The sequence below is a fragment of the Rana temporaria genome, chromosome 12 (genome assembly GCF_905171775.1).
Source record: "Rana temporaria chromosome 12, aRanTem1.1, whole genome shotgun sequence".
NCBI lineage: Eukaryota > Metazoa > Chordata > Amphibia > Anura > Ranidae > Rana > Rana temporaria.
Genome location: NC_053500.1, coordinates 93,467,896 through 93,494,328, shown reverse-complemented (window position 1 = coordinate 93,494,328; position 26,433 = coordinate 93,467,896). Strand labels below are relative to the sequence as shown.

The window sequence follows — 26,433 nt, the reverse complement described above, 5'->3', positions numbered from 1 at the left end:
CCATACTTATACACTAATAGACGAAATGTTATATTGTATTGGAATAGTAAAAGAAAAATGTGAAAAATGTTACCCTAAATACATAACATAAAATAATATAAATACATCAATATAATTCTCTCAGGGGTAGGGAATCCCCTTTGCAAGGCTAGATATATAACTCATCAGACCAATCATGCTGTACACGGGACACCGACTCAATCAGTGTGGAAGTGGAGGGTGGTCAGAAGAAAGCGAGGGCTAAACATACTATGAGTGAAACAATGCATGTGTCCGTGCGTATATGCACTCCCGTATGCACATGCAGGTTCACAACTAATACATATAAAAAAAAGCATCTAGTAATTCATTTACTCTTAAAACTCTTGTAAAAAGAAAAAATAGTATTCAAAATAAATTACATATGCAAATATAAAAAGCAATTGGTATAAAAGTGGTCATTACCTAAAAATGGAGTCTATGCAAAATGGATATCAAGACACACCTAGAAAGGGTGTTTTGGGGTGAAATGAATCAATACTAAAAGGGGCCAACCGGGGGGGGGCTCAAGAAAACTACCTAACCAGACGGCACATATGGGAACAAGAACTGGACCAATCGACTATTAAAGATATTATGAAAAATGTATTTTAGCCAGCCAGCCTGTGGAGTGCAGACGGATCTGTTTGCGCTCCATCAAAAGCAGCACATGTCGATTGAATCGCCTCCTGCTTGGCTACCTCGGTAGCGGTGACGACTCCCTAGCAGGAGAGATGTTGGTCCATCGGCCCCATAGACTCTTTCTTGTGTAAGCCATCCATGTAAGTAGTCTATGTTTTTCTTTGCCCATCCCTTCCCTCTCCCTCTCTCCCCTTCCTCATGTGTACTCCATGTTTTTTTCCCCTTATGTACATCTCCCTCCCATTTGTCATCAGCGATCACTTTACTGAGGACTATTTTGTGTAGCGGGTATATTTGTAGTCCTTATCGTCGGATCTACAGTACACCTTCCCCACACTGTGCATCTTATCAGCACTTCACCGTCACTATAAATAGTGATGGTTGAGTATTACCATATACTTGTTTATATATCTTTATATTTATAAATTTTTTATGTATTTCATTTAACCTTATACATCTTTTCTTTAGCATCATTATTACTATCATTGTCGCTGTGCACATTCATCCTCGGCTTCATTAGCATTACTTCCAGCTACCACCATCATCATTTTATTTTTATTTACATTTATTTTTATTTCTATTTTCATTTTTATTGGTGGTTTTTTTTATTTTATTTTTTTTTATCTTTATTTCTATTTTTATTTTCATTGTTGTCTTTATGTTTTCATCTTTATATTTTCATCTTTGTTTTTGCTTGTTTGGGGTGGAGTCTGGACGGCCCCTGGGAGTGTTTCTGTGGTCGGTGGTGGGCGGTGCCTGGGCCCACATGTTTTCCTATTTAATCAGTGTAAGTGGATGGTCATGTACTGCTGGGCTCTGAGGAAGAGGTCTCTGTCACCTCGAAACGCGTCAGCCAGCAGCAACGCACCTCGCCACCCCCCTACAGTCTGGAGTGTGGTTTGAGGGGTATTTCAATTATCGTTTGACAAGCCTTTTATCATTCTTTGTTTGTGAGTAGTTTTCATTATTTTATTATTCCATTAAAATTTGCCAAACGGTAGTACACGAGGCTGGTGCGCCTTTCTTTCTCCCTTTTTGTCATGTATGATGCATGCATATTCTTATTCCCTAAGTGCTAGTGGTGCAACCGATCGTAAATGATCTGTGAACCGAGCGGGTCACCATATGCGGATCGGCACACCACGTGATCCGCGGCTGCCTCAGCCATAGGAAAGGCCACTGCTTAGACCTAGCTCCCGAAGTGGCGGTCATCATGGTCCACCCGGCGTCGGCCTAGGTGAGCCTGGAGCGGTGCGCTGATGTCACCCGGCCTCAACTGCTCGTGTTCGGCCGGCTTCTCTGGTAAGACTAAGCAAGCACTAATCTTCCTATACAGTGGGGGAGAATGTCTGTGGATATTACAGTGGGGGAGAATGTCTGGTTATTATAGTGGGGGAGAATGTCTGTGGATATTACAGTGGGGGAGAATGTCTGTGGATATTACAGTGGGGGAGAATGTCTGTGGATATTACAGTGGGGGAGAATGTCTGTGGATATTACAGTGGGGGAGAATGTCTGTGGATATTACAGTGGGGGAGAATGTCTGTGGATATTACAGTGGGGGAGAATGTCTGTGGATATTACAGTGGGGGAGAATGTCTGTGGATATTACAGTGGGGGAGAATGTCTGTGGATATTACAGTGGGGGAGAATGTCTGTGGATATTACAGTGGGGGAGAATGTCTGTGGATAGTACAGTGGGGGAGATTGTCTGTGGATAGTACAGTGGGGGAGATTGTCTGTGGATAGTACAGTGGGGGAGATGTCTGTAGATATTACAGTGGGGGAGATGTCTGTGGATATTACAATGGGGGAGATGTCTGTGGATATTACAGTCGGGACTATATATGGTGGTGATCCGAAAAATGTATGTGCGTTCTAATTAATCGAAATTGGTCGATTAATCGATTTAAAAAAAACGATTAATCGAACACGAAAATTTTAATCAGTAACAGCCCTAATATATATATATATATATATATATATATATATATATATATATATATATATATATAATATTTTTAATTGGTTTTAATTATCATTTCTAAGGTTTTTATATATTTTTAATTATTGGTATGTTCTCCTTTAAAGTTCCGTTTACGATTTACATATATTGTGGCCAGTCTGTTATTTAGTGGTGAACCATATATCATAAGAACCTTAGTTTATATACATGGCAACTCTCTCTTCATTTGCATCTGCTCCCCTGGTTTAATATCTGCATCACAGAGCAATCCGCACACATGGTCAAGCGTATCAGACGTGTGTGACAGGAGCTCCGTACAGTCAGTCAGTCAGAGCACAGTGGGGGGAGTAGGCGAGTCTGCTCTCACCCAGGGACCAGATAGATTAGTCAGGCAGGTTCCATCAGCCCCTTGCAGCGACACATACAATCACCAACTGCTATAGCAGCCAGGACCAGCGATTCTCTTCCTCCCCCCCTGGGCCTCCCCCCTGTACACCGCAGACATCTACTCCCAGGAGCCTTAGCAAGGTAAGCCCCTGCTCTCAGGGCTATCCACCCCCCCCCCCCCCCCCCCCCCCGGGGACAAGCCGCGGCAGCAGCCTAATCCCTGCGGAGAAACAGACACCCGCAATTGAGGCATCACCCGCCACCTCCCCGCCTCAGTTTTTCTGTCCCCCAACCGCCCGTAATCTCTACCTTGGCCCCCGCGCCACCTCCTGGAAAGATTTGCGGCGGCCGCTTCTAGGAAAGACTGCGGCTTCACTCGCGACCTAGTGGAACGCCGCATCGACTGCCAGAAATCCCTTCCTAAACGCCTCTGAAAACTCCCCCCAGTACCCAAGGAGGAGCCCCATCCTCTCGGATACCTCCGAGGCCATACGATCCCGCTAGTGGTTCGTGGCGCCCGCATCCACAGCCAGGAAAGTCCACAGCTTCAACCGCGGCCTAGTGTGGTTCCCACGAGTATCCAGCCTAAACCTCCCCTTCACAAAACTAAAAACCCCAAGCCCCCTCAGGTCTCTCCCCACGGTACCCCCGTTTATAGATGGAGCGGCTGGGGCACCGATTTTCAGGGGGGACCATTCTTGGTACACCTCTGTAGTTGGGGTGCCCCCACCTCTCACCCCTGACCCAATCCATTTTTCAAAAACTACCAGTTGGGTACCCCCGCCCGCCCCTTTCTCCCTCCAAGGTCACCACCACTATTTCGTCTCAGTATTTTATCCAGGGCCACGTCCGATCGCCCCTAGGGGGTCAGGAAGGAATTTTTTCCCCTGCCACGGCACATTGGCATAACACGGACAGGTTTTTTTTGCCTTCCTCTGGATCAACCAGGGAGGTAGGATTCAGCGAATCGTCCCTCCCGTCATTTACTGAAACCCCCCCCCCCCCTTATCGGCATCTGCCCCCCAGTGCGTCAGCAACTATGACTAAACTGAGTTACTCGGCAGCAACCATTTGGGGACTAAAGCCATTTGCCTCAATGTTACCAGCCACCACCAAAAAAGTCTTAAGGAGTGAACGACTGTTTAGAATCGATCGGCGATCGACAGTCAAACACTACACCTGCTTATCTAAACCAAAGCGCATATTATGCGCTCTGGTCAATACAAGATTGGCAGTAAGACACCAAGCAGAAATTCATGATCTCATCCTACAATGCAATTTAGACTGCCTCTTGATTACAGAAAGCTGGCTCACAGCTGACTAACACCATTCTAGGTGAACTGGTGCCAGAGAACTATCGCATAATAACCGAAAACAGAGTGGGGCAAACAGGAGGAGGCCTGGCAGTGATCCACAAAAGTTATCTCTCGATCACTAAACCAATCCTTCAAAATACACTTCCATTCATGGAAACCCTCTCCCTACAGCTTAGAACAAATCCCCAGGAGACCGTTCATATTCTACTCTGCTATAGACCACCGGGTCCAAAATCGCAGCTTCTCACATCGTTGACAGGATTCGTTTCCACTTATACACTAAACAGCAAACATCTTTTGCTGCTTGGGGATCTCAACCTTTGGGCCAACTCCTCACAGGATCCTGTGGCCGCCGCCTGCATTGACCACTTGGAAGGCCTAGGTCTGCAGCAACTAGTATGTGGGCCCACACATGCTTCTGATCACACGCTCGATCTTATTTTCAGACAAGATCTGGAAGTAAAAATTCTGGAAAATGAGCCGTTACCATGGAAAGACCACCACGTAATCAAATTCCTGATTAACAAAAATGCCCCTTTGTCAAAAACACCAAAACCAGTGACAACACACTGGACCAGATCTCAGAAGAAGCTCCATTCGGAACTCTTCAAAACAACATTAGGGAACAAAATAAAAACAATCCATTCACATCAATCAGCCACTGAAACCCTGGATGCCATTAACACAGCTCTACTACAGTCAGCCGACTTGGTAGCGCCCAAACGCAAAACCTGCATCCGGAAAAACAACTCCAGCTGGTTTAACGACCAGCTGGCGTTGTTTAAGCAAGAACACAAAAGAGCGGAAGCAGCTTGGGAAAGAAGCACCACAGACGAAAACCACGCCATCTACAAGGAAATAACAAAAAAAATACCACAAAGAAATTTTCAAGGCCAAAAAAAAATATTTTTCCATGATCATCACCAATGCCCTAAATCGTCCCCGCGAACTCTTCAAGCTTGTCAGCCAGACAATGAATCCAGTCTGTCGAGAAGCTCCCAATTCGGATACCCAAGAATTTTGCAATGAATTATCGGATCATTTCGTTAACAAAATCGAAAGGATCCGTGAAAGCATTCAGCAGAACAGCACCACCCCCTATCCCCCCCTCAGTCACCCGCCCAATTCCCACCGGAATCGGCCCCAATCAACAATGTTTACTCTAAAACCCATCTCCATCGAGGCCACAAAAAATATCAGCGCCCTGCGAAATACCACAGCGCCAAATGATATGCCCACCAAACTGCTTAAGGAATGTGCCGATATTCTGGCACCACCTATCAAGCAGCTGATAAATCAGTCATTCAGGGAGGGCACAGTGAGCAGCCTGTTGAAACAAGGTATAATCAAACCCATCCTAAAGAAGCCCACCCTTGACCCCCCAAGGACCCTGAACATCGTCGTCCCATAACAGGCCTGAACGTCTACTCCAAGGTAATGGAGAAAGTGGTGGTACAACAGCATTTAGACACCCATAATTTGCTCGATCCTTTTCAATCGGATTTCCGTCCAGGGCACGGGACGGAAACCGCATTGCTCAAAATATTGGATGATGCTCTCGAGGCCGCAGACAAAGGAGAATCTTGTCTTCTAGTACTCTTGGACCTCAGCGCAGCTTTTGACACGGTTTGACTCGGCTAGTTGAAGTAGCCAAAGTCGCGGAATGTGACTTATCCTGGTTCTCCTCCTTTTTGGAAAACCGATCTCAAGTAGTGAAACTGGGACCGTTCACTTCTGCGAAGTCCCTCAGGGATCCCCTCTGTCGCCGGTGCTGTTTAATATCTATCTTCGCCCCCTTTTTGAAATAATCAGCAGCCAAAAGCTGCTCTACCACTCTTATGCGGATGACACACAATTGTACTTTTGCATCTCCAACAAAAAGGATCTTCATCTCGGTCTAGAGAAATGCCTCTCTTTGATAGAGAACTGGATGACAAAGAGTTATCTTAAACTCAATGGGTCGAAAACAGAACTTCTCCTGTTTCACGCCAATCGAAATAATCAACCGGCAACAACCTGGACACCTCCGCCCATTCTTGGAAAAATCATCACCCCTAGCACCAAAGTCAAAAGTCTCAGTCTTCTTTGACTCCTACATGACAATGGATGCACAAATAGGGTCAGTAGTCAGCAGATCCCACCATCTGCTGCGCCTACTACGCAGACTTATTCCATTTATTCCCAAAGAGGACATAGCAGTCGTGGTGGGAACAATTGTTAACTCCCGACTGGACTATGCAAATGCCCTCTACCTCGGACTCCCAAAGTACCAAATCACTCGCCTGCAGGTCGTTCAGAATACTGCTGCGCGACTTGTGACGGGGGGGGGGGGGGAAACCTTGGGAATCAATCTCGCCCTCACTGAGAAGAAGCCTTCACTGGCTGCCAGTGAAAGACAGAATCACTTTCAAAGCACTCTGTCTGACGCATAAATGTATTTTGGGAAATGCCCCCAAATATCTATGCGAAAAGCGAAAGGCTTACAACCCCAATCACGTTCTACGATCCTCCAACCAAAATCTACTCCAAATCCCCAAAACCAGATACAAGTCCAAAGGAGAAAGAAGATTTGCTGTCCTAGGCCCTCGACTTTGGAACACTTTACCAACCTCCATTCGGTCGGAGGAGAACCACCTGGCCTTTAGGAGAAAGATCAAAACCCATCTCATTTGAGGCCGAGGGAGAAATGGTCAAGCACCCAGAGGCGATTCAGTTTGCATGTGTAGCGCTATATACGTTTTTCACTCACTCACTCAATATGATATTATTGGGATGAGTAACGGTCCGTGATTGGCCGTCTCTCTAAGAGGTGCAGTATGGTTGCCATGCCGCTGTATTAGTAGTTATGAGCAGGACGTCTTTGTGTCATCCTACTTTTTGCGCTGACGAAGTCCCGCCTACGGACGTAACGCGTACGAGGGAGAGGAGTCACGACAGACATCACCCACAGCCATTTCTGTTGCAATTGTTTGCTATGCCGTCTTTGTGAGTAGTTTCGCTTTTTTTTTAAGAAGAACAATTAAACTCCTTAAAGTCAAATTAAGGTTTTGTAAAGGGCAGCAGACCTGGCCACTCGAACCCCCCTTCCCAGATATTTGAATTCAATGACCCAGCTCAATGGTGTAGGGCAGGGTTTGACAAATTTGTTTGGTATCTAGGCTCCAGCTAAAAAAGATAGGAGTCAGAGAATGCGCCCCGCCTCGACGAGCTTGCGCGCAGAAGCGAACACATACGTGAGTAGCGCCGGCATATGTAAACAGTATTCAAACCACACATGTGAGGTATCGCAGCGATCGTTGGAGAGAGAGCAATAATTCTATCTCTAGACCTCCTCTGTAACTCAAAACATGCAACCTGTAGAATTTTTTAAACGTCGCCTATGGTGATTTTAAAGGGTAAAGGTTTCTAGGCATTCCACGAGCGGACGCAATTTTGAAGCGTGACATGTTGGGTATCAATTTACTCGGCGTAACATTATCTTTCACAATATAAAAAATAAATTTGGCTAACTTTACTGTTTTATTTTTTAATTAAAAAAGTGTATTTTTTCCCCCAAAAAAGTGCGATTGTAAGGCCGCTGTGCAAATACGGCGTGACAAAGTATGGCAACAATCTCCATTTTATTCTCTAGGGTGTTGGAATAAAAAATACATATAATGTTTGGGGGTTCTAATTAGAGGGAAGGAGATGGCAGTGAAAAATTACATATTAGAACTGCTGTTTTACTTGTAATGTCAACGGCCACCACCAGATGGCGCAGGTCACAGAAGGAAGCTTGGCACTTCACAAGGCTGAAAAGCCGCGCGATCGGTGGGCCTGCGACGGCCGGTAACTGAGGCCGTGGCCTTGTAGGCCGCAAAGCCGCGGGCGCCAGGTCACAATTTCTTGTCGCAATTGCGACCTGGCGCCCGGATTTTGTCGAGCCCTGGTGTAGGGCAGGCCAGAGCCGAAGCCTGGCTGTCCAGGGGAAAGAGGACAGACTTCGTCCAATTGATACGAACGTTCCAAATGTGTCAAATTTCCAAGGCTGCTGCCAGTAAAGGGCCGGCGTCATTCAGATAGAGCAGGGCATCATCCGCGTAGTGACAGTGTTTCCTCCAGTCTACCCATCTGCAGGCCCCGAACAAACTTCCGGAAACTCTCTGATCAAAATAGCCAGGGGCTCCAGGGCTAGGGCGAACAGGCTGGGAGACAGCGGGCACTCTTGGCACATGCCTCTATGCAGCAGAAAGGGGTCATAGAGCCTATTGTTGGTACGCACCCTCGCTCTTGGAGCTCTATAGAGCAACTGGACCCAGCGCAAAAATGCAGGACCAAACCCAAAACGATGCAAAACCTCCCAAAGGTAAGCCCACTCCACTGAAACGCCTTCTCAGCGTCTAGAGAGGCGACTACTCTGGAACCAACATTGTCGAGGGTTATGGAGAGATTCAGAAAGTGGCGTCTGATATTTATATTCGTCCCCTTACCTGGCATAAAACCAGTTTGATCGATATGGATTAACGTGGAAATAACCAAGGATAAGCGCAAAGCCAGTATTTTAGCCAGCACCTTGACATCCACATTGAGCAAAGATATAGGAGGCACATCCCTGCGGATCTGGACAATGATCCACGGAGTCCGTCAAGGAGTCGGCCTCCGCCAGCTTAGTGAAAAGGGCTTCAAGTCTAGGGGCCAAAAGCTTGACATGCTGGGAGTAGAACTTCGCCGGGAGTCCATCCGTACCCTGAGTTTTCCCATTTTGCAACCCCCCAATTGCAGCCTGTACCTCTTCAATAGTAATACCTGCGTCGAGTTGACTCCTATGACTATCTGACAGCATAGGGAAGGGGATATGATCCAGGTGGTCCTGCAACTCGGAGGGGGAGAACTGTGCCCTAGAGGTGTAGACCTCCTGGAAAAAGTTTGTCCTCCGAGGACAGAGCCTCTCCCTGTGCATTGCGTATGCTGGCTATATGAGTTGACCTTCTCTGGCCTCTAGCTAACCAAGCCAATAGCCGCCCATTTTTATTACTGTACTCAAATAACCTTTGTGCGGAATGGAGCATAGATTTTTTGATTTGCTCTGTCGGGTCACGTGAATTGCAATGGTCCGGGATTTTATATAAATCGCCTCCTGCCTACCAGCCTCCCCCTCAAAGGCCTCAAGGGACCGAGAAGCCTCACTCTGCAAAAAAGAAATGCAAGAAACATCTGATCCATGCCTTGAACACATTCCCAGAGCACCCTAGCATTAGCAGAATTCCTGTTCAGAGCTCAGTAGTTGCAAATGGCTTCCATCAACGGCTCCTGTATCCTATCATCGAGCGCCCATGGTGGCAATGGAGTGCGCACAGGGGGCACCACATGATGAATTTCCCCCCTGAACGAAAGTTTCAACCAAGAATGCGTGGCCAAGGGGCCCTAAACAATAACAGCCAGAGCAGAGACTTGACCCTTGATCGTGCTCAACACAAGTTTCTGATCCATACCACTTTGGAGGAAGGTAAACCCCTGAGCCTACTGAGGAGCAAGGATGGAACCCCCGGGCTTCACACCAAATGATTTAAACTCGCCAGGTGCGATGAGGTAGACGTACAGGCCTTTAACATAGTCTGAATCACAGAGCCAGAAAAACCCATTTCCTTCAGAACCTGGCTTTCAAGAGCCATGCCGTCAAAGCCAGCAATAGTAAAGCAGGGTGGAAGACCGGCCCTATAGACAGAAGGTCCTCCCGAAGAGGTAGCCGCCAGGGAATGTCCATCACCAACCGCATCACGTCGGCATACAACGGACAGTGAGGCTAGTTCAGGGCCACTAGTATGACCAGGATCCCTTTGCCCTCTATTCTGCGTAATAGACAAGGAGTTGGTCAGAGGGGAGGGAATGAGTAAATGAGATTGTACTGCTCCTACAGCACCACTAACGCATTGGTCGCATCTGCCAGAGGATCCAACCATCTTGCCACAAACATGGCATCCCGTCTCAAAATGGTAGGTTCAACAAACATCCACATTTGGCATCCCCAGTGAAGGGCAGAGCTGATGGAATACCTCCAAATGTAGGGACCGCTTGCCCAGATCCAGCGTCTGAAGGCCGAGAATTCACTTGCCAGTTTTCGATGCCTGGAATGTTTATGGCGGAGAGCAGGAACTAACCTTTCTGCCTATCGCATAATGTGAGACTTCTTCAGTTCCGCTGCTGCACTTCTCTTGCTTCCCTTTGACTGGATCCTGGTTTGCAGACCCTTTGGGTGATCCATTCAATGTGTCAGCGACATCCTGATCACTCAATGCTCTAGGACATTGATGGGCAGTCGAGCTTCCTCCAAGGTTTATTGTCCCCGAGCCAATCCCAAGACGCCACCCCTGCCTGACAGGCTGGCATCCATTATGACCACCGTCCAGCAGGTGGGGAGAAAGGGCTTTCCATTCTTCAAAGCCAGAGACCTCATCCACCACAGAAAACGCACTCGTTGGTCGCTTAAGGTGAAGCCAATTGTCCAGGGAGGCGAAAGACCTGTTCCACTTGAATAGAATATTCTTCTGCAGTGTTCTTGTATGGAACTCCGCATACGAAACCACTTTGAAGGCAGTCACTATAAGGGCTCAGACCTGCATGCAAAAATGCAGGGAGGGCCATCTGTAAGCCATAAGCTGCTCGACCGGTAAACAGAGCTTGAAGAGTGTGTCTGGAAGGAACACCACGACCCACTCCAAATCGAGGCTCAGTCCCAGATACTCCAGGCAAGACCTTGGTAAACAATGTGCAGAAGCCAGACTAAAGGGCAGAGCTACAAACTGAGAATGCTCGTCCCTGATGGTAAAGCGTAGGAAGCACTGATTCCCCTTGCAAATGGGACTGTGCAGGTAGGCGTCCTCGATGTCTATAAGGGCCAGAAACTCCCCTTGGCTGAGGGAGGCCACCACCGAGAAAATGGATTCCATCGTGGACACGCACTAAGGCATTCAGGGCCTTGAGGTCCAGGACTGGGCGAACTCCTGTGAACAGATTGGAGTAAAATCCCTGGAACCCCTCTGAGTCGCGCACTCCCGAAGAGCAGGTCCTGCACAGACCTATACAGGGCCCATAGGCACACTGGCGAAAGGTGCAGAGAGGGAGGGGAAGAAATTTGTTCAGAGCAAAGGAATGACACTTGTAACCCGAGAGAATGATTTTGCGGAAGCCATTTTGTGAATGAGGGAGGTCCACGGGCCCAGACAACTGAGCTGGGGGGCCCCCCACCCTGAGAGTGGCTGAGCGCAAACCTTCATGGTGAGGACTTCGAGGGCAGGCTTAGACTTTTGGAGTCAGGGGGAGGGTTTGAAACTCATGGCTGAGGAGCCAAGAGAACAAAAATTATAAAAGGTGCTCCTTCCTTTTCTTGTCCTAAAGCAGGAAGGTACTCGTCACCCAAAAGGTTTTTGATGTCCTACAAGGGCAGGTCTGCCAGGGCTTTTTTGGATGTCGGGTCCTCTGATCAACAGACGGTTTAGAGAGAAGTAGAGCCGCATCAAGGGATGCGTCACAAACTTTTAAGACAGAGGGAGCAAGCCAAGCAGAGCCTCTCTAGCAAACATGCAGAAGCCTGTGAAATCCACTGTGGCTGGCAGCATCCACACTGCTGAGTCACCTGGAATTCTTCTATGAAGGGGGGAGGAGGGTGAGAGGAGACCCTGTGTCACCCACCACATTCACTACTTGCCAATCCATAGGAGCGTGCGGTTAAGGCACCTGTGACGGATCCTCTGAAGTGGGTGGGCTGTCGGCCAGGGGTAAGACGGACTAAAGGCGCCTGGTCATCTGTGTCCCCCGCGGAATTAGGGGGACCGTGTGTGTGTGTGTCATATATATATATATATATATATATATATATATATATATATATATATATATATATATATATATATATATATATATATATATATATATATATATAGAGAGATATATATATATATATATATATATATATATATATATATATATATATATATATAGAGAGATATATATATAGAGATATATATATATATATAGAGATATATATATATATATAGAGATATATATATATATATAGAGATATATATATATATATAGAGATATATATAGAGAGATATATAGAGATATATATATATATATAGAGATATATATATATAGATATTAGGGCTGTTGCTGATCAAACATTTTCTGTTCGATTTAATCGTTTTTTGTTTTTTTTTCGATCGACTAATTTCGATTTAATTATAACGCACATACAGATCCAACTACTTTTTAGCTGATCTCCTTGGAGATAAAATCAATGTAGCTACATAAACTGCAAAAATGGTGCGAGTAATACCAAACGGTACCAAAAGCAGTCATAAAAACATGTAGCTAAGTATGATACTGAGTGAGTGAGAAACTTATATAGCGCAACACATGCGAACTGAATCGCCTCTGGGCGTAGATGTCCCACGAAGGGAACTATCACAACTCCCAGTGGATGGTTGTAGAATCCCAGGTTGATAGAGGGAAGTGTAACAGCCCTTGCGTGTGGCAGATAGTAAGGTCCTGCCGGCATGCAGATATGAAGGCACAGCAAAGGAGCCCTTCAGATGGGTGTCCATGACGTCACCTGATCTCTGATGGAACTCCCTGAAGGCCCAGAAGCCAGCGGAGAGCTGAGTAGCAATCAAAAGAATTTTAATCGATCAAAAAGATTTTGATCGATCAAAAAAATTAAAGATTAATCGATTAATTAAAAGTTAATTTGCACAGCCCTAATTTATATATATATATATATATATATATATATATATATATATATATATATATAATCAACCATTAAATGCAGCATATTTGGCAAGTACGGAATCACAGTATATATAACATAATATGCAAAGTGGTTGGAAAGAAGTATCAGAATGGCAAAGACGTTTTTTTATTACAAATCATGTGAGCATACTGTAGTTCCTCTTTGAACTTGTTGGCAGAGCAAATTCCTTGTCGGGGTGAGCACAGTCCGTGTACAGAACATCCTTAACCACTTCCTTAAACTTTCACACTGGGGTGCAGGCGGTGGTGGCGGTAAAGCTGTGCTATTTTTAGCTGAGCTTTACCGTCATATTTGCAGAGGTATTCGGCCTCCTAGCGGGGCACTTTTAACACCCGCTAGCGGCCCTAAAACATTCATTTTAATTGGCAAGAGCTGAGGAGGAGCGGTATACACACTGCTCGGTTACCGCTCCAAAGATGCTGCTTGCAGGACACTTTTTAACATCCTGCCAGCGCACGGCTCCAGTGTAAACCCCCTCGGGAGCGGCTCTTTCAGGGCGCTTTGCGGGCGTTATAGCGCCTGCAAAGCGCCTGATTGTGAAAGGGGCCAATTCTGGCATTTTTCTAATATATGTATATAATCTACATCATGGGTCTTCAAACTATGGCCCTCCAGTTGTTCAGGAACTACAATTCCTATCATGCCTAGTCATATCTGTCAGAGTTTTACAATGCCTCATGGGATGTGTAGTTCTGCAACAGCTGGAGGGCCGTAGTTTGAGGATCCCTGATCTACACACTATCTCACAAGCGAGTACACCCCTCCCATGTTTTTGTAAATATTTTAATATATCTTTTCATGCGACAACACTGAAGAAATTACACTTTGCTACCATGTAAAGTAGTGAGTGTACAGCTTGTATAACCGTGTAAATTTGCTATCCCCTCAAAATAACTCGACACACAGCCATTAATGTCTGGCAAAAAAAAGTGAGTACAAAAAGTGATGTCCAAATTGGGCCCAAAGTGTCAATATTTTGTGTGGCCACCATTATTTTTCAGCACTGCCTTAACCCTCTTGGGCATGGAGTTAACCAGAGCTTCACAGGTTGTCACTGGAGTCCTCTTCCACTCCTTTAATGATGACATCACAAAGCTGGTGGATGTTAGAGACCTCATGCTCCTCCACCTTCCGTTTTGAGGATGCCCCACAGATGCTTAATAGGGTTTAGGTCTGGAGACATGCTGGTACGCAAGGTAATCATTCCTGTCCCAGTACAGGAACAGTTTCAGGGGTTTTACTTAAATCTGTTCATGGTACCCAAGAAGGATGGGGTTTGTCCAATCCTGGACCTAAAGGCTTTCAATTGCTTTGCGAAAATACAAAGATTCCTGATGGAGTCTGTTCGCTCTGTCATCGCTGCTCTTCATCCGGGGGACTTTCTGGCGTCCTTGGACATCAAGGACGCATACTTGCATGTCCCCATATGCACCAGGCATCAGAGATTTCTGCGCTTTGCGGTCGGGGAGGACCACTATCAATTTGTGGCTCTCCCTTTCGTTCTGGCATCGGCACTGAGGCTGTTCAAGGTGCTTGCCCCGATTCTGGCCCTGCTAAGACAGCGTGGAATCGCTATTGTGGGTTACTTGGACGATCTTCTGAAGGCCATTTCAAACTCAGAATTGGAGGAGAGTGTTTCTATAACCTGTCAGACCCTCCGAGACTTTGGTTGGGTTCTGAATACTCAGAAGTCAGTCTTGGTGCCTACTCAACGCCTAGTATATCTCCCTGTGAAAAGGTTACAGACCCTTCCGTTCGGGCTGCGGTGTGCCTGTTGACATCCCAAAGATGGTCGTCACTCCGCTTCTGCATGCGAGTCCTGGGCCTCATGGTAGCCTCCTTTGAGGCAGTTCCGTATGCTCAATTTCACACTCGAGTGTTGCAGAAGGCAATTCTGTCCAGATGGGACAAGTGTCCATTGTCCCTGGATTGTCGGATCAGGGTGAGCCACCTAGTCAGGAACTCCCTGGTTTGGTTGCTGACATCACCGGCACTTCTGTCCAGGAAATCGTTCCTTCCTTTTCACTGGAACGGTGATCACATCGGATGCCAGCCTTACCGGTTGGGGGGAGGTCTGGGGTGTTCAGTCGGCCCAGGGTCGCTGGGTTCCACCAGTTTAAGCATTTCATTAACTGTGGGACAGAATTTGTCGTCTCATTGCCCATGTGGACGCCTCTATATAGGTCGCACCTCTCGCCCTATGAGAGTGCACATTGGCGAGCACAAGTGCGACATTAACACCAGAGTTAAATATCCGGTCCCTAGACATTTTCAGGAAGTTCATCAAGGTGAACCAGCTGGCATGAGGGTTTTTGAAATTGAGTCTATTGGAGGAGATTTAGACAGGGGACACCAGAGGCTTTTCAAACGAGAAGCCTACTGTATCTTCACCCTTGGGAGTCTCGCCCCTGGGGGGTTAAATGAAGATCCCGCAAATCCATAACATTTGTTAACATTCCTGTGGGTCTGAACCACCCCCTCTCCCCCCCCCCCCCCCCCCCTCTGTTTTTTTTTCCTTTCCCTATGGAAAGGCCAAATCAGGCTTTTGGGCCCTTTTTATTTTTTTTTCTCTTGCACTAGTTCCCTGTTTGGTCTGCCATTTGTAGCATTTTTGTCACTCTGGCTGACATTATGTCAACATCCTCCTTGGTCTATTTTAATTGATTTTACCTTTTTCAAGTGAATTTATGACATTATAGGTCTGTATTCCTGTTCTACACATCATGCAGGTTCTCGTGGTGCAGCTCTAGCGTATACATAGTTGAAGGATTTTCACTATATGTAAATTAAAGAAGATAAAATCTTTACTATTATTCTAATGTACATTTATGCATTCACTTATACGTGTGTACACATGTGGATCTCTTTCATCTATATATTTATTTAATATATATATATATATATATATATATATATATATATATATATATATATATGCATGCATGCATACACACACACACACACACACACACACACACACACACAGTACATTTATTTTATGTATACTCTGTCTTGCACCTCTCGATGTTGAACTGGTCTGCTCCTCCCTTATGTGCATTTGGGTATGGGTACATTTTATTCACAGCCCAGATTATTGGCCCAGATTCTTAAAGAAGTTACGTCGGCGTATCTCGAGATGCACGGCGTAAGTGTAAATATGCGCCGTCGTATCTATGCGCCGTACCCACATAACCAGATACGTCTGAAAATAGGCTTCTTCCGACTGGCGTAACTTTTCTACGCCGGCGTAGCGTAGGCGCATATTTACGCTGGGAGCATCTTGCGCTCCCATTGATTTCCTATTCAAATATGCAAATGAGGGAGATGCGCCGATTCCCGAACGTACGTCCGCCCGACACAGGCTACGCGCGGTGCGTGTAAGCTGTACGTCCGGCCTAAACTTGCCCCTCATAAAGCAGGGGCAACTTTGCACCAGACGTGTGCAGGTCAGCTGGAGAGCAGCTTCAGCAGCACCGTTACGGACGAGCTGAGCAACCACACTTGCAGGACAACACATCTGTATGCCGGCATGGTCATAGCTATACTAGTGTGTGCCCAGGCGCGTAGAAGGAGGAGGGCACGGGAAATGATATACCGAACGCGCATAAACATCTTTGGCATGGGGGATTCGGAGGTGTATCGCATCTTCAGATTCAACACTGATGCCATCCAGGAAATAGCCACAACCCTGCATGATGACATCACCAGCCAGACACACCGCTCACATGCAGTGCAGCCACTGGTCAAGGTCCTGGCAACACTGCATTTCCTCGCCACTGGATCTTTTCAGCGTACAAGTGGAGTCGTGGCTGGGATGTCACAAACCAGTATGAGCAGATGTGTGCACCAGGTTGTCCCCGCAATCCTCAGACGCATGTCCCACCACATCATCAGACCCACCCAGGAGCACCTGCGGAATAAGACAATGGCGGATTTTGTCAAAATTGCAGGATTCCCACACACCGTGGGGGCCATTGATTGCACACATGTGGCACTACAGCCCCCCCCCCCCCGTGACACAGAGCACATATACCGTAATCGGAAGCACTGGCATTCCATAATTAGTTGCCCTGGCTGCTGCCACGGCTCCGCAACTGCCTGGTGGGGGGGGGACATTAGGTGGAGGAGCATCCACCATGGCTGGAGGCCTGCCCTCTAATGCCACGGCAATACGGCTCAGAATGCTGTTTGTCTGACTGCACCTGCACAATGGCAGTTGTGTGACCCTGGACGGCCTCCGACAGGGTCCGCACCTCTGCCACGAGGGTAGCCGTTGTGGCCTGCAGCTCCCCCAAGCAGGTGATGACAGCTGCTGTGTTGCCAGCCACATCATGCAGACCATCATTGATGTGGCCCCTGGAGTCCAGGCTGTCGGCCACTCTCCTCATGTCCTGGGCCATCTCACCCATATGGCGGGTCTGCGAGTCCTGGGCACTCGTCGGGTTCTCTGGCAGGAAGCCCGGAACCCCCCTGGTCTTCCTGGTTGCCTTCCTGAGGCCAGGAGAGGCTTCAGGCCTGGCATAGTGGGAGGGACTTGAGGGAGTGGGTGTGTTGGGGATGGAGCCAGAGGGACTAGAGGATCGGAGGCTTGACGTCCGGGATGGAGCAGCCGAGATGGTGGACTCCTCGAGATAGACACCTCCTCACCCAGATGTTCAGCAACATCCTGAATGACCTCGTCACTGGAGGTCTGGGCACCACTCCCCTCCACCAATGCCTCTTGGCTTCCCAGGGGGGCAGGGTCAGCAGGGGATGATGGTGTGGGACGGGCAGGGGCACCAGATAGCCCAGCTCCCTCCTGGACATCTGCGGATGACACAAAACATTCACATGTTGGTGGACCCACACACTTGTCACATATTCCCTCCCCCCCTCACATGCTACACACCAGATAGAAAAAATACACTTACCTGTCCTCAAGGGCGGCTCAACTGAGTTGTAGCCCTGAACTCCCTCCACTTGCACCCTAGTAAGGCAGCGGGCAACCACCTGCTCGTCAGGAGTCAGACGGACCCTAGAGGCAGGTCCACCACCAGTGCCCCTGGCATGCCTCGCCATAATAGCCATATTCTCCTTCACCCTCCTGCGAAGATCGTTAATCTTCTTTGAGATGTCCTGGGGCCTCCTCACCTCATTGTTGCCAACGGCATTAACTTGGTTGGTGATCCTCATAAGGATCTCGTCCCTTCTGCCCTTACTGGTGTCCTTGCTACGTGCCCCATGGAGGCGATCGTAGTACTTCTCCATGGCAGCAAGGATGATGCCCTTCTCCTCTGGGGAGAAGTTCCTTTTTCTGTTCCCAGAACGCCGGGCAGACATGTCCACAATATAATATCGCAAAAGTATCTTCACCAAAACAAACGGGTGTACTTTTGGACTCGACGGGCGCATGTCTGGGCGTAAACGGTGGGCCGGCGTAACTCAGGATTAATGCCGGGCATAGTTGTGCGCATGCGCAGAGGGGCACGGGACATACGATCGCGTGACGGCGCATGCGCCGGTCTTTCGGCCCTTCATTTGCATGGGGTCACGGTTCATTTAAATGGATAACGCCCACTTCCTTCCTACTTTGAATTATGCCGCCGATTTTACGTTACGCTGGTGCAAAATTGGACGCTTTTGCTTAGAGAATACGGAGCTTGCCTCTCTAAGTTACGTTGGCGTAACGCATCTGAGATGCGCTACGCCGGCATAAAGATGCGCCGATCTACGTGAATCTGGGCCATTGTGTTTTGGATTGCCACTAATGCTGTGTATATATGGTGGAGAATGGTGCCGCTGTGTCTGTGTATACATATATATGTGCGCATATATAGATGCACCACCTGTATGGTTTATGGTATATGTCTGTCTCCCCTAGTACCCACACTTTAGGTACATATGTATGTGCCCCTGCGAGTCGATGGTGTGACCTTCCCAGTAGGTAGTAGTTAGAATGACATGGCTGTTCCCCCAAGGACTTGCTGCAAATAAGTTCACTGTATATTGCAACTACTGTCCCACTTGTCTGTCCCGGCTTTTCCCTCTATCGTTTTGGTCTCCTCCAAAATAGCGGCGATCCAGTCTAGTCCAACCCAGCCCGCGCATCACTAGTGGGTGACGGCGGAAACTAGCGATGTCAGGCCCGCACTTCAGATAGCGTGGAGCATCCTAGTAGAAAACAAGAGAAAACGTCTGCTTGCGTTCCACGCACAGCCTTGTGCGGAAGTGTACCACCATTGCGCCATGGATTGTTTGCGTGGGGTTCCATCCATATGCGCAGCCGCTACCATCTGGCAAGTGACACCTTTTTAAATTGACCTATGGGCATATGTCTAGTACCTTGTGAGCTAACTAAAGTGTGGTGTGTGTGTATATATTGCATATACAGTTACAATAATACTATTTATTGAGCTTTTGGTATTATTAGCCCCGCCAGCGCTAGATACCTGCTATGGTCATTTTGTATCATCCATCTGGCCACATCCTATAGGTGTTTTAGTGTTCATCCCACGACCTCTGTGGGAGGAGTCTCTATGACCCTTGGGAGGTCCTCCATTGCTTGCCCTGTGGTGCACATTCATGTGTATATGTGTGTATATAAAAGGGACTTTGAGGGTAGTACACTGCTGGGCTCTGATGAAGAAGCTTTGTGCTTTGAAACGCGTCACCCGGTAGTGACCCTCTTCACTTCCTCCATGACCATTTGAAGTGTAGTTCGGGTTCTACATGCTGCAGCCTCTTATGGAATGAGTTTCTTACTGCAAATCTTTCTACCACAATTGTGAGTAGGTTTTTATATTTTATTTTAATGAAATTTGTCAAAACGGTAATACACTAGGCTGGTGCGATGCAAAATGAAGGAAAAACGCTCTGGACAGCCGCACTGCAAAAATAAATTGCTTTTATTGTAAATTAAAAAAAAGCCACTGCAGACGGGGTAAAAACTGACGCGTTTCACACCAAAATGTTGTGCTTATTCATAGCTTACTACTTACATAGCTTACTACTAGGCTGGTGCGCCTTTGTTGTTTTTCTCTTGTTTTCTACTAGGATGCCCCCATCCATGAAGGGCAGCAAGGCCAGTGTTATCGTTATTTCTATGGACCTTTGATTGTCTGACAATCCACTCATGCGCAAGAGTTTTTGTTTTCTGTTATCCGGAGGAATCCTGCCTGATGATCAATGTCCTGGAACTTCAGGCAAACTGGCTTTGCCTCTCCACGTGGTCTCAAGAGGCTATGGGGGTGCCCAGTCAGGGTCCAGTTGGACAACGCCACGGCGGTAGCGTATGTCAACCATCAAGGAGGAATAAGAAGCTTGGTTGCAGCGTCGGAGGGCTGAAACCTGATCTGACACTGTGCAGCACTGAGCATGTGCGAGGTCTGCAAGGCTGAAATCCAGGAAGTCATACAGTCTGGCTTCATGATGCCCACACTTAAGATGGCCCCAGTCAATTTCTATTTTATAAAGTGTCTAAATGCTGTAACAACCTAACAAAACGGACCTTGGTTTACAGACTAACTTTACTAGAATACATTAAGCTTGTGTATTACATGGGTATTTATATTTAAAAAGTGAAATTGTGTCCGGAACTCCGCTTTAAGCACGATTAAGGGGCAGATTTCTGCCCTGGCTGTCTTCTTTCAACAACCCTTGGCGGGCTCACTCTCTGGTGCGCACGTTTGTGCAGGGGGTCCGGCATGTGGCCCCTCCGGTCCGGCCTCCACTACCTCTGTGGGACTTGAATCTGGTCCTCTCGGTGCTTCAGAACCCACGGTTAGAAAACATTAGGGAAATTCCCTTGTTGACACTTTTTCAGAAAGTGGCCTTTTTTGTGGCTGTCACGTCAGTTAGACGGGTTTCTGAGCTGGCAGCCTTGTCATGCAAGGCTCCCTACCTGGTCTTCCACAAGGAGAAGGTGGTGCTGCATCCACAGCCTTCCTTTCTTCCTAAGGTCGTTTCGGCTTTTCATCTCAATGAGGACATTGTACTTCCATCCTTGTGTCCTCGTCCGTTGCATTCCTTGGACATTGTCCGAGCTCTGAGAGTATATTTGTCTGCTACTGCTCCGTTCCAGAGGTCAGATTCACTGTTTCGGTGGCTGATCCTAAGAAGGGCCTGGTGGTCTCATCTGCCACAATCTCTAGGTGGATCCGACAGATCGTGATTCAGGCTTATGCCATAAAGGGGAGGGCGCCTCCCTGTTCTGTTACGGCGCATTCGACCAGGGCAATTGGTGCCTCTTGGGCTTTCCAACATCAATCGTCTGTCTCCCAGGTGTGCAAGGCAGCGACCTGGTCATCCGTTCACACTTTCACAAAATTCCACAATGTTGATGTAAGTGCATCTTTGGATGCTTGCTTCGGCCGCAAGTCTTGTAGGCAGCTGTCTAAGGTTGCAACTCAGTTGAGGAGCTCTGTTTTGTTTTGGGATGAAGATTGTTTAATGCTGTTCCCACCCCTCGATTTTGACACTGCTTTGGCACGTCCCACATTTTTTCCTGTAAAATTTCTATATCCCAATGTAAAAATTAATGCCCTGCTCATTTTTATGTCTGCAAAAACTAAGCTTGAGCTCTCTATACCGATAGATGGCTATCTATAATCTATCTGTGGGTATAGAATTGGGATTGTACGATATTTTTTATTTATCTTTTTATGGTTGAACTAGATGGACTTGTGTCTTTTTTTTCAACCTGACCAACTATGAAACTTTCTATATATAATTCATGAATTAATGAGACAAAATTGTTCCAATGCCAGAGCCTTGGGGTACCCCACTTGCCACTCCAGACTAGCCTTTTGACATGCCCCTGTAAAGAAGGAACAACGATTGTTGCTGGACAACCCCACTCTGGACAAATTGTAGCCTTTTATTTAAAGGACAGCACTACAAGTCACAGAAAAATAAAATAAAACCTGTCTACTGACGCGTTTCGCACCAAAGCTAGTGCTTAGACATAGCTTTTGCAATCCAGAAATACCACATTTCTTATCTAGATGGCAACTCACGTTCTCAGAATGTTAACAGATTGGTCTGGTAGTAACGCCCCTTCGTAAACCATGTTGATTAATACTACTACTGATGTGGTTTTCTTCAGTAAGTTCTTGGATATAGTTCCCTTATCCCCTACCAACGGTTTACATTCTATTGATAGGCTGACTGGCCTGTAGTTTCCCAGTATTTGTCTCTGCCCTTTTTTTGAATATTGGTACCACATTGAAGATAGCCAATCGGCTGATACCATTCCTGTCAACATGCTGTCCCTAAAGATTATTAACAATGGTCCTGCTGTAACCTGACTGAGTCCTCTGAGGGCTCTCAGGTGTAAGCTATTTAGTCTTGGTGATTTGTGTTACGTTTTGTTTTGTCCTGAAAGCAGGAGGGTACATTCTGCAATGTCTTGCTAACAATAGTTTTGGTCAGTATACCCCTCCTTTTTCCTGTGTGTAAAAAAAATAATAAAAAAAAAAAAGCCTTCTTTCTTCCTTTTCTTCTTTCTTCTTTCTTCTTCCTTTTCTTCTTCTTCTTTCTTCTTCTTCCTTTTCTTCTTCCTTTTTTCTTTTTCCATTGGTTTCAAACTGGCAAGTTTTCTGGCTGGAAAGCTGCTGTACCCAAGCCAAAACATGAAAATTCCTTTCTCGTCACAAAGTAACTGGAGGAAGGTGTCCTGGAGGTAGCGGAGGTACTTGATAGGTGGAGAGAGTCAGAGCCAAAAGAACACGCCTTGCTTTTGGAACTGACAGGTTTGGAGGTCTCCTGTAGGGCTACCACAGGGCACTCGGCAGTCCTGCTGCAGGACCCTCTATGGGGTATAATTTTCACCCATCATGGTGAGCTTTGCCAAGAGCCTTTTGTATAGCACCCATAATGATTCACCAGACAATATATCCTCATTGCACAGAGTCCAGTGCCAAACTGCAACTTTACAGGCTGTGTCCATGCAGCGTCCAGTGTGGGGAACAGGTACTATTCCTCCTGAGTGATGAAAAGCCGTTTGGCTTTATTTGGATCAATTTCCCATCTCCTGATCTTGGTTGGAACGGTTGAGAAGCTAGTTATTGTACAGACCACGACCTTCCAACACAATAAAACTGAAGCATTGCCTAAAGGAGTTATGCCTTGAAGGGGACCATCTTTTTTTATTTTGCCACGGTTGTGGACATTCTTCTGTGGGGTACTCGCAGAAATTGGGGTGTGGAAATAGAGTATGCATGTCCTGAAAGGATAGTGCAGTGACCTGGGTGAAGTAACAAATTCTTGTGTTTGAAAGGATGGAATATAGCACCTTGGTACCTCTTACTACGGGCTCTAGGTGTTGGCGGGCTGAACATAAAAAACCGAAAGGAGCTCGATCTAACTATGCAATGTTAGTATAGTGATCTCCATGCTGAGCTATTGTGCAGGGTGACCTCTACCAGAACACACTTGTCTATGCTCACAGCCATTTGCTTCTGGTTGCACATTGGTTTTCCAGCATGGGACATGTTGTACAAAGTGTTTGAAGTGAGCGCCCATGTATGATCCAGTGCCCAAAGCAACATTACAGGCTGTTTCCAAGGTGTGGGGTCTGGGTACGGCTCCAAAGAATATTACAAGGTTACATTGACTGAATGCGATTCTTCTAGTGTAAAACTTTAGTATTAGAAGATGGTGAGTAGTTGATCAAAGAGTCAAAGTATAATACAGTAATACCTCGGATTGCGAGTAACACAACCGCGTTACTCACAATCCGAGGTATTACTGTATTATACTTTGACTCTTCGATCAACTACTCACCATCTTCTAATACTACGAGCTTTTCACATTACAAGCTATTATTTAAAAATAATCTTGACTCGCAATACGAACTAGATTTAAGCCTCTGCAGTGTGCAGTACTGCATTTGGCCAGAGGAGCGGGGGCGCCAGTGACACTGCCTTTGGATGCACTCGGAAACACTTCGTTCCCGAGTTTCCAAGCCTCTCTGAGGGTTTCCTAGCAGCTCCAAGTGGTCGCCGAGTATTTCCAAGTCTCTCCGGCGCCCCCCCCCCCAACTCTGGCCACATGCAGTACTGCATAAAATAGAAGTCGATGGGTAATGAATTATCTTTGTTTCCATTGACTTCTATGGGGAAACCCGCTTTGATATGCGAGTGCTTTGGATTACAAGCATTCTCCTGGAAGGGATTATGCTCATAATCCAAGGTTCCACTGTAATCTAGTTCAGCTAAGAGTGAATTCTTAAGAAGAATCGGTCCATCACATTAGGAAACTAGAAAAAGAACTGAGGACTCTGTGGGGGGATTGTCTAGGGGGTGTGGCTTTAAAACCTTTTGCCAGTGTCCAATCACCTGACAGTACTAGTTTTAAATTCTGGGTCCGTTAATATTCAGCCTGTGTGATTAAGGTAAGAGCTTTTTCAAGTAAGCTTATATTGTTTTGTCAAAAAAAACTTGTATACAGTTGTGCTTATAAGTTTTCATACTCTGGCAGAGTTTGATTTCTTGGCCGTTTTTCAGAGAATATGAATGATAAAACACAAACATTTCTTTCACTCATGGTTAGCGTTTGGCTGAAGCTATTTATTATCAATCAACTGTTTATTTACTCTTTTTAAATCATAATGGCAAAAAAATACCCAAATGACCCTGATCCCAGTTCTTAATACCGTGTATTGCCCCCTTTTACATTATTGACAGCTTGAAAATCTTTTGTGGTATTTGTTGATGAGGCTCTTTATCCTCTCAGATGGTAAAGCTGCCCATTCCTCTTGGCAAAAAGCTTCCAGTTCCTGTAAATTCTTGGGCTGTATTGCATGAACTGCAAGTTTGAGATCCCCCAGAATGGCTCAATAATATTGAGGTCAGGAGACTGAGATGGCCACTCCAAAACCTTCACTATATTCTCCTGTAGTCAATGACAGGTTGACGTGGCCTGTGTTTTGGAGCATTGTCATGTTGGAATGCCCAAGTACGTCCCATGATGAATGCAAATGTTCCTCCAGTATTCTGCATTCATCGTGCCATCAATTTTGACCAAATTTCCTGTGCCTTTTGTAGCTCACATCCCCAAAACATCAGCGATCCGCCTCTGTAGGCCTTGTTGACCCAACATACACATATATATATATATATATATATATATTATATACCATATTTATCAGGCTATAACGCGCCCCGGCGTATAGCGCGCACCCCCGAACTTGAAGGAAAATTCCTGCAAAAAAAATACTTAGTTTGGATGCCCCTCGTCGGTGTCTTGCCCGTCGTCCATCGGCGGCCTCGTCCGGTCCGGCGTCCTTCGTGGTGTCCTCCCCGCTCGATCCCCGCTTCCCGTGCTGTGTTCGAACCACTGCGCGAACATATACCGAGCGCAGTACACTCGGGTAAAGTCGGGCAGGCTCGGCTCCTCTCGCGTAAAGGACGTACAGGACGTGACCGCGAGAGGAGCCGAGCCTGCCCGACTATATCCGAGTATACTGCGCTCGGTATATGTCGGCGCAGTGGTTCGAACATAGTGCGGGTATCGGCGTATATCGCGCACCCACGATTTTGCCCTGATTTTCAGGGCAAAAAAGTGCGCGGTATACGCCGATAAATACGGTAAGTCATAAATCCTAGTCCCATTTGGTGTTCAGAAAAGAATATCAAATATATTGAAATGGCTGTTTCTCACTTTTTTTATGGAAAATATCTTTAAGTCAGAAATAAAAGACAATAAAAGGATGCGAGTCTGTGAAATTGTAATAGATTTTCCTATATACAAACATTTGTGAAACCCAATTTGTAGACTAAAATTTGAACTTCTGTCTTTACAGAGAAAAAGATAAGGTTACTACACGGACACTGAAGGCACGCATGGATTAACTTTTCCTGAATCTGAACTCTGTAACCATATTATAATAATTTTTTTTTTTTTTTAAATAAAATCAAGTTTTGGTGGATCTTTTGTTTGTTTTTTGGCAAAATTACACACACAAATTAATGGGATGAATTGGAGTGGAGACTGCGAGCCAGGCCTTCTCGTCCACATCAGTGCCTGACCTCACAAGTACGCTTTTGGAAGAATGGTCAAACATTCCCATAGACACTTCTAAACTTTGTGGACAGCCTACCCAAAAGAGTTGAAGCTGTTATAGCTGCAAAAGTGATAACTACCCAGAATGACTGGAATAATGGCACTGCTGGGACAGTTAAAGGACAAAAATGTAAAAACCTATTGCAGGACAATTTTATGGTCCAGTTTATTGAGGCCCCAACTAGGAATGATGCTCTGTTGGACCTGGTAATCTCAAACCATGCAGAGCTTATTACTAATGTTTAGATAAAGGAACACTTGGGTAGCAGTGA

General features: G+C 46.4%; 1 protein-coding gene across 1 annotated transcript in view; it reads left to right on the top strand.

Moving 5' to 3' along the window:
* Positions 1-26,027, top strand: part of PSMB3 (proteasome 20S subunit beta 3) — a 169,707-nt gene extending 143,680 nt beyond the window's left edge. The window contains 1 exon segment of the mRNA XM_040329694.1: positions 25,902-26,027. Coding sequence (XP_040185628.1) covers positions 25,902-25,950 — 49 coding nt within the window. The 3' untranslated portion in view covers positions 25,951-26,027.
* Positions 26,028-26,433: the final 406 nt, after the last annotated feature.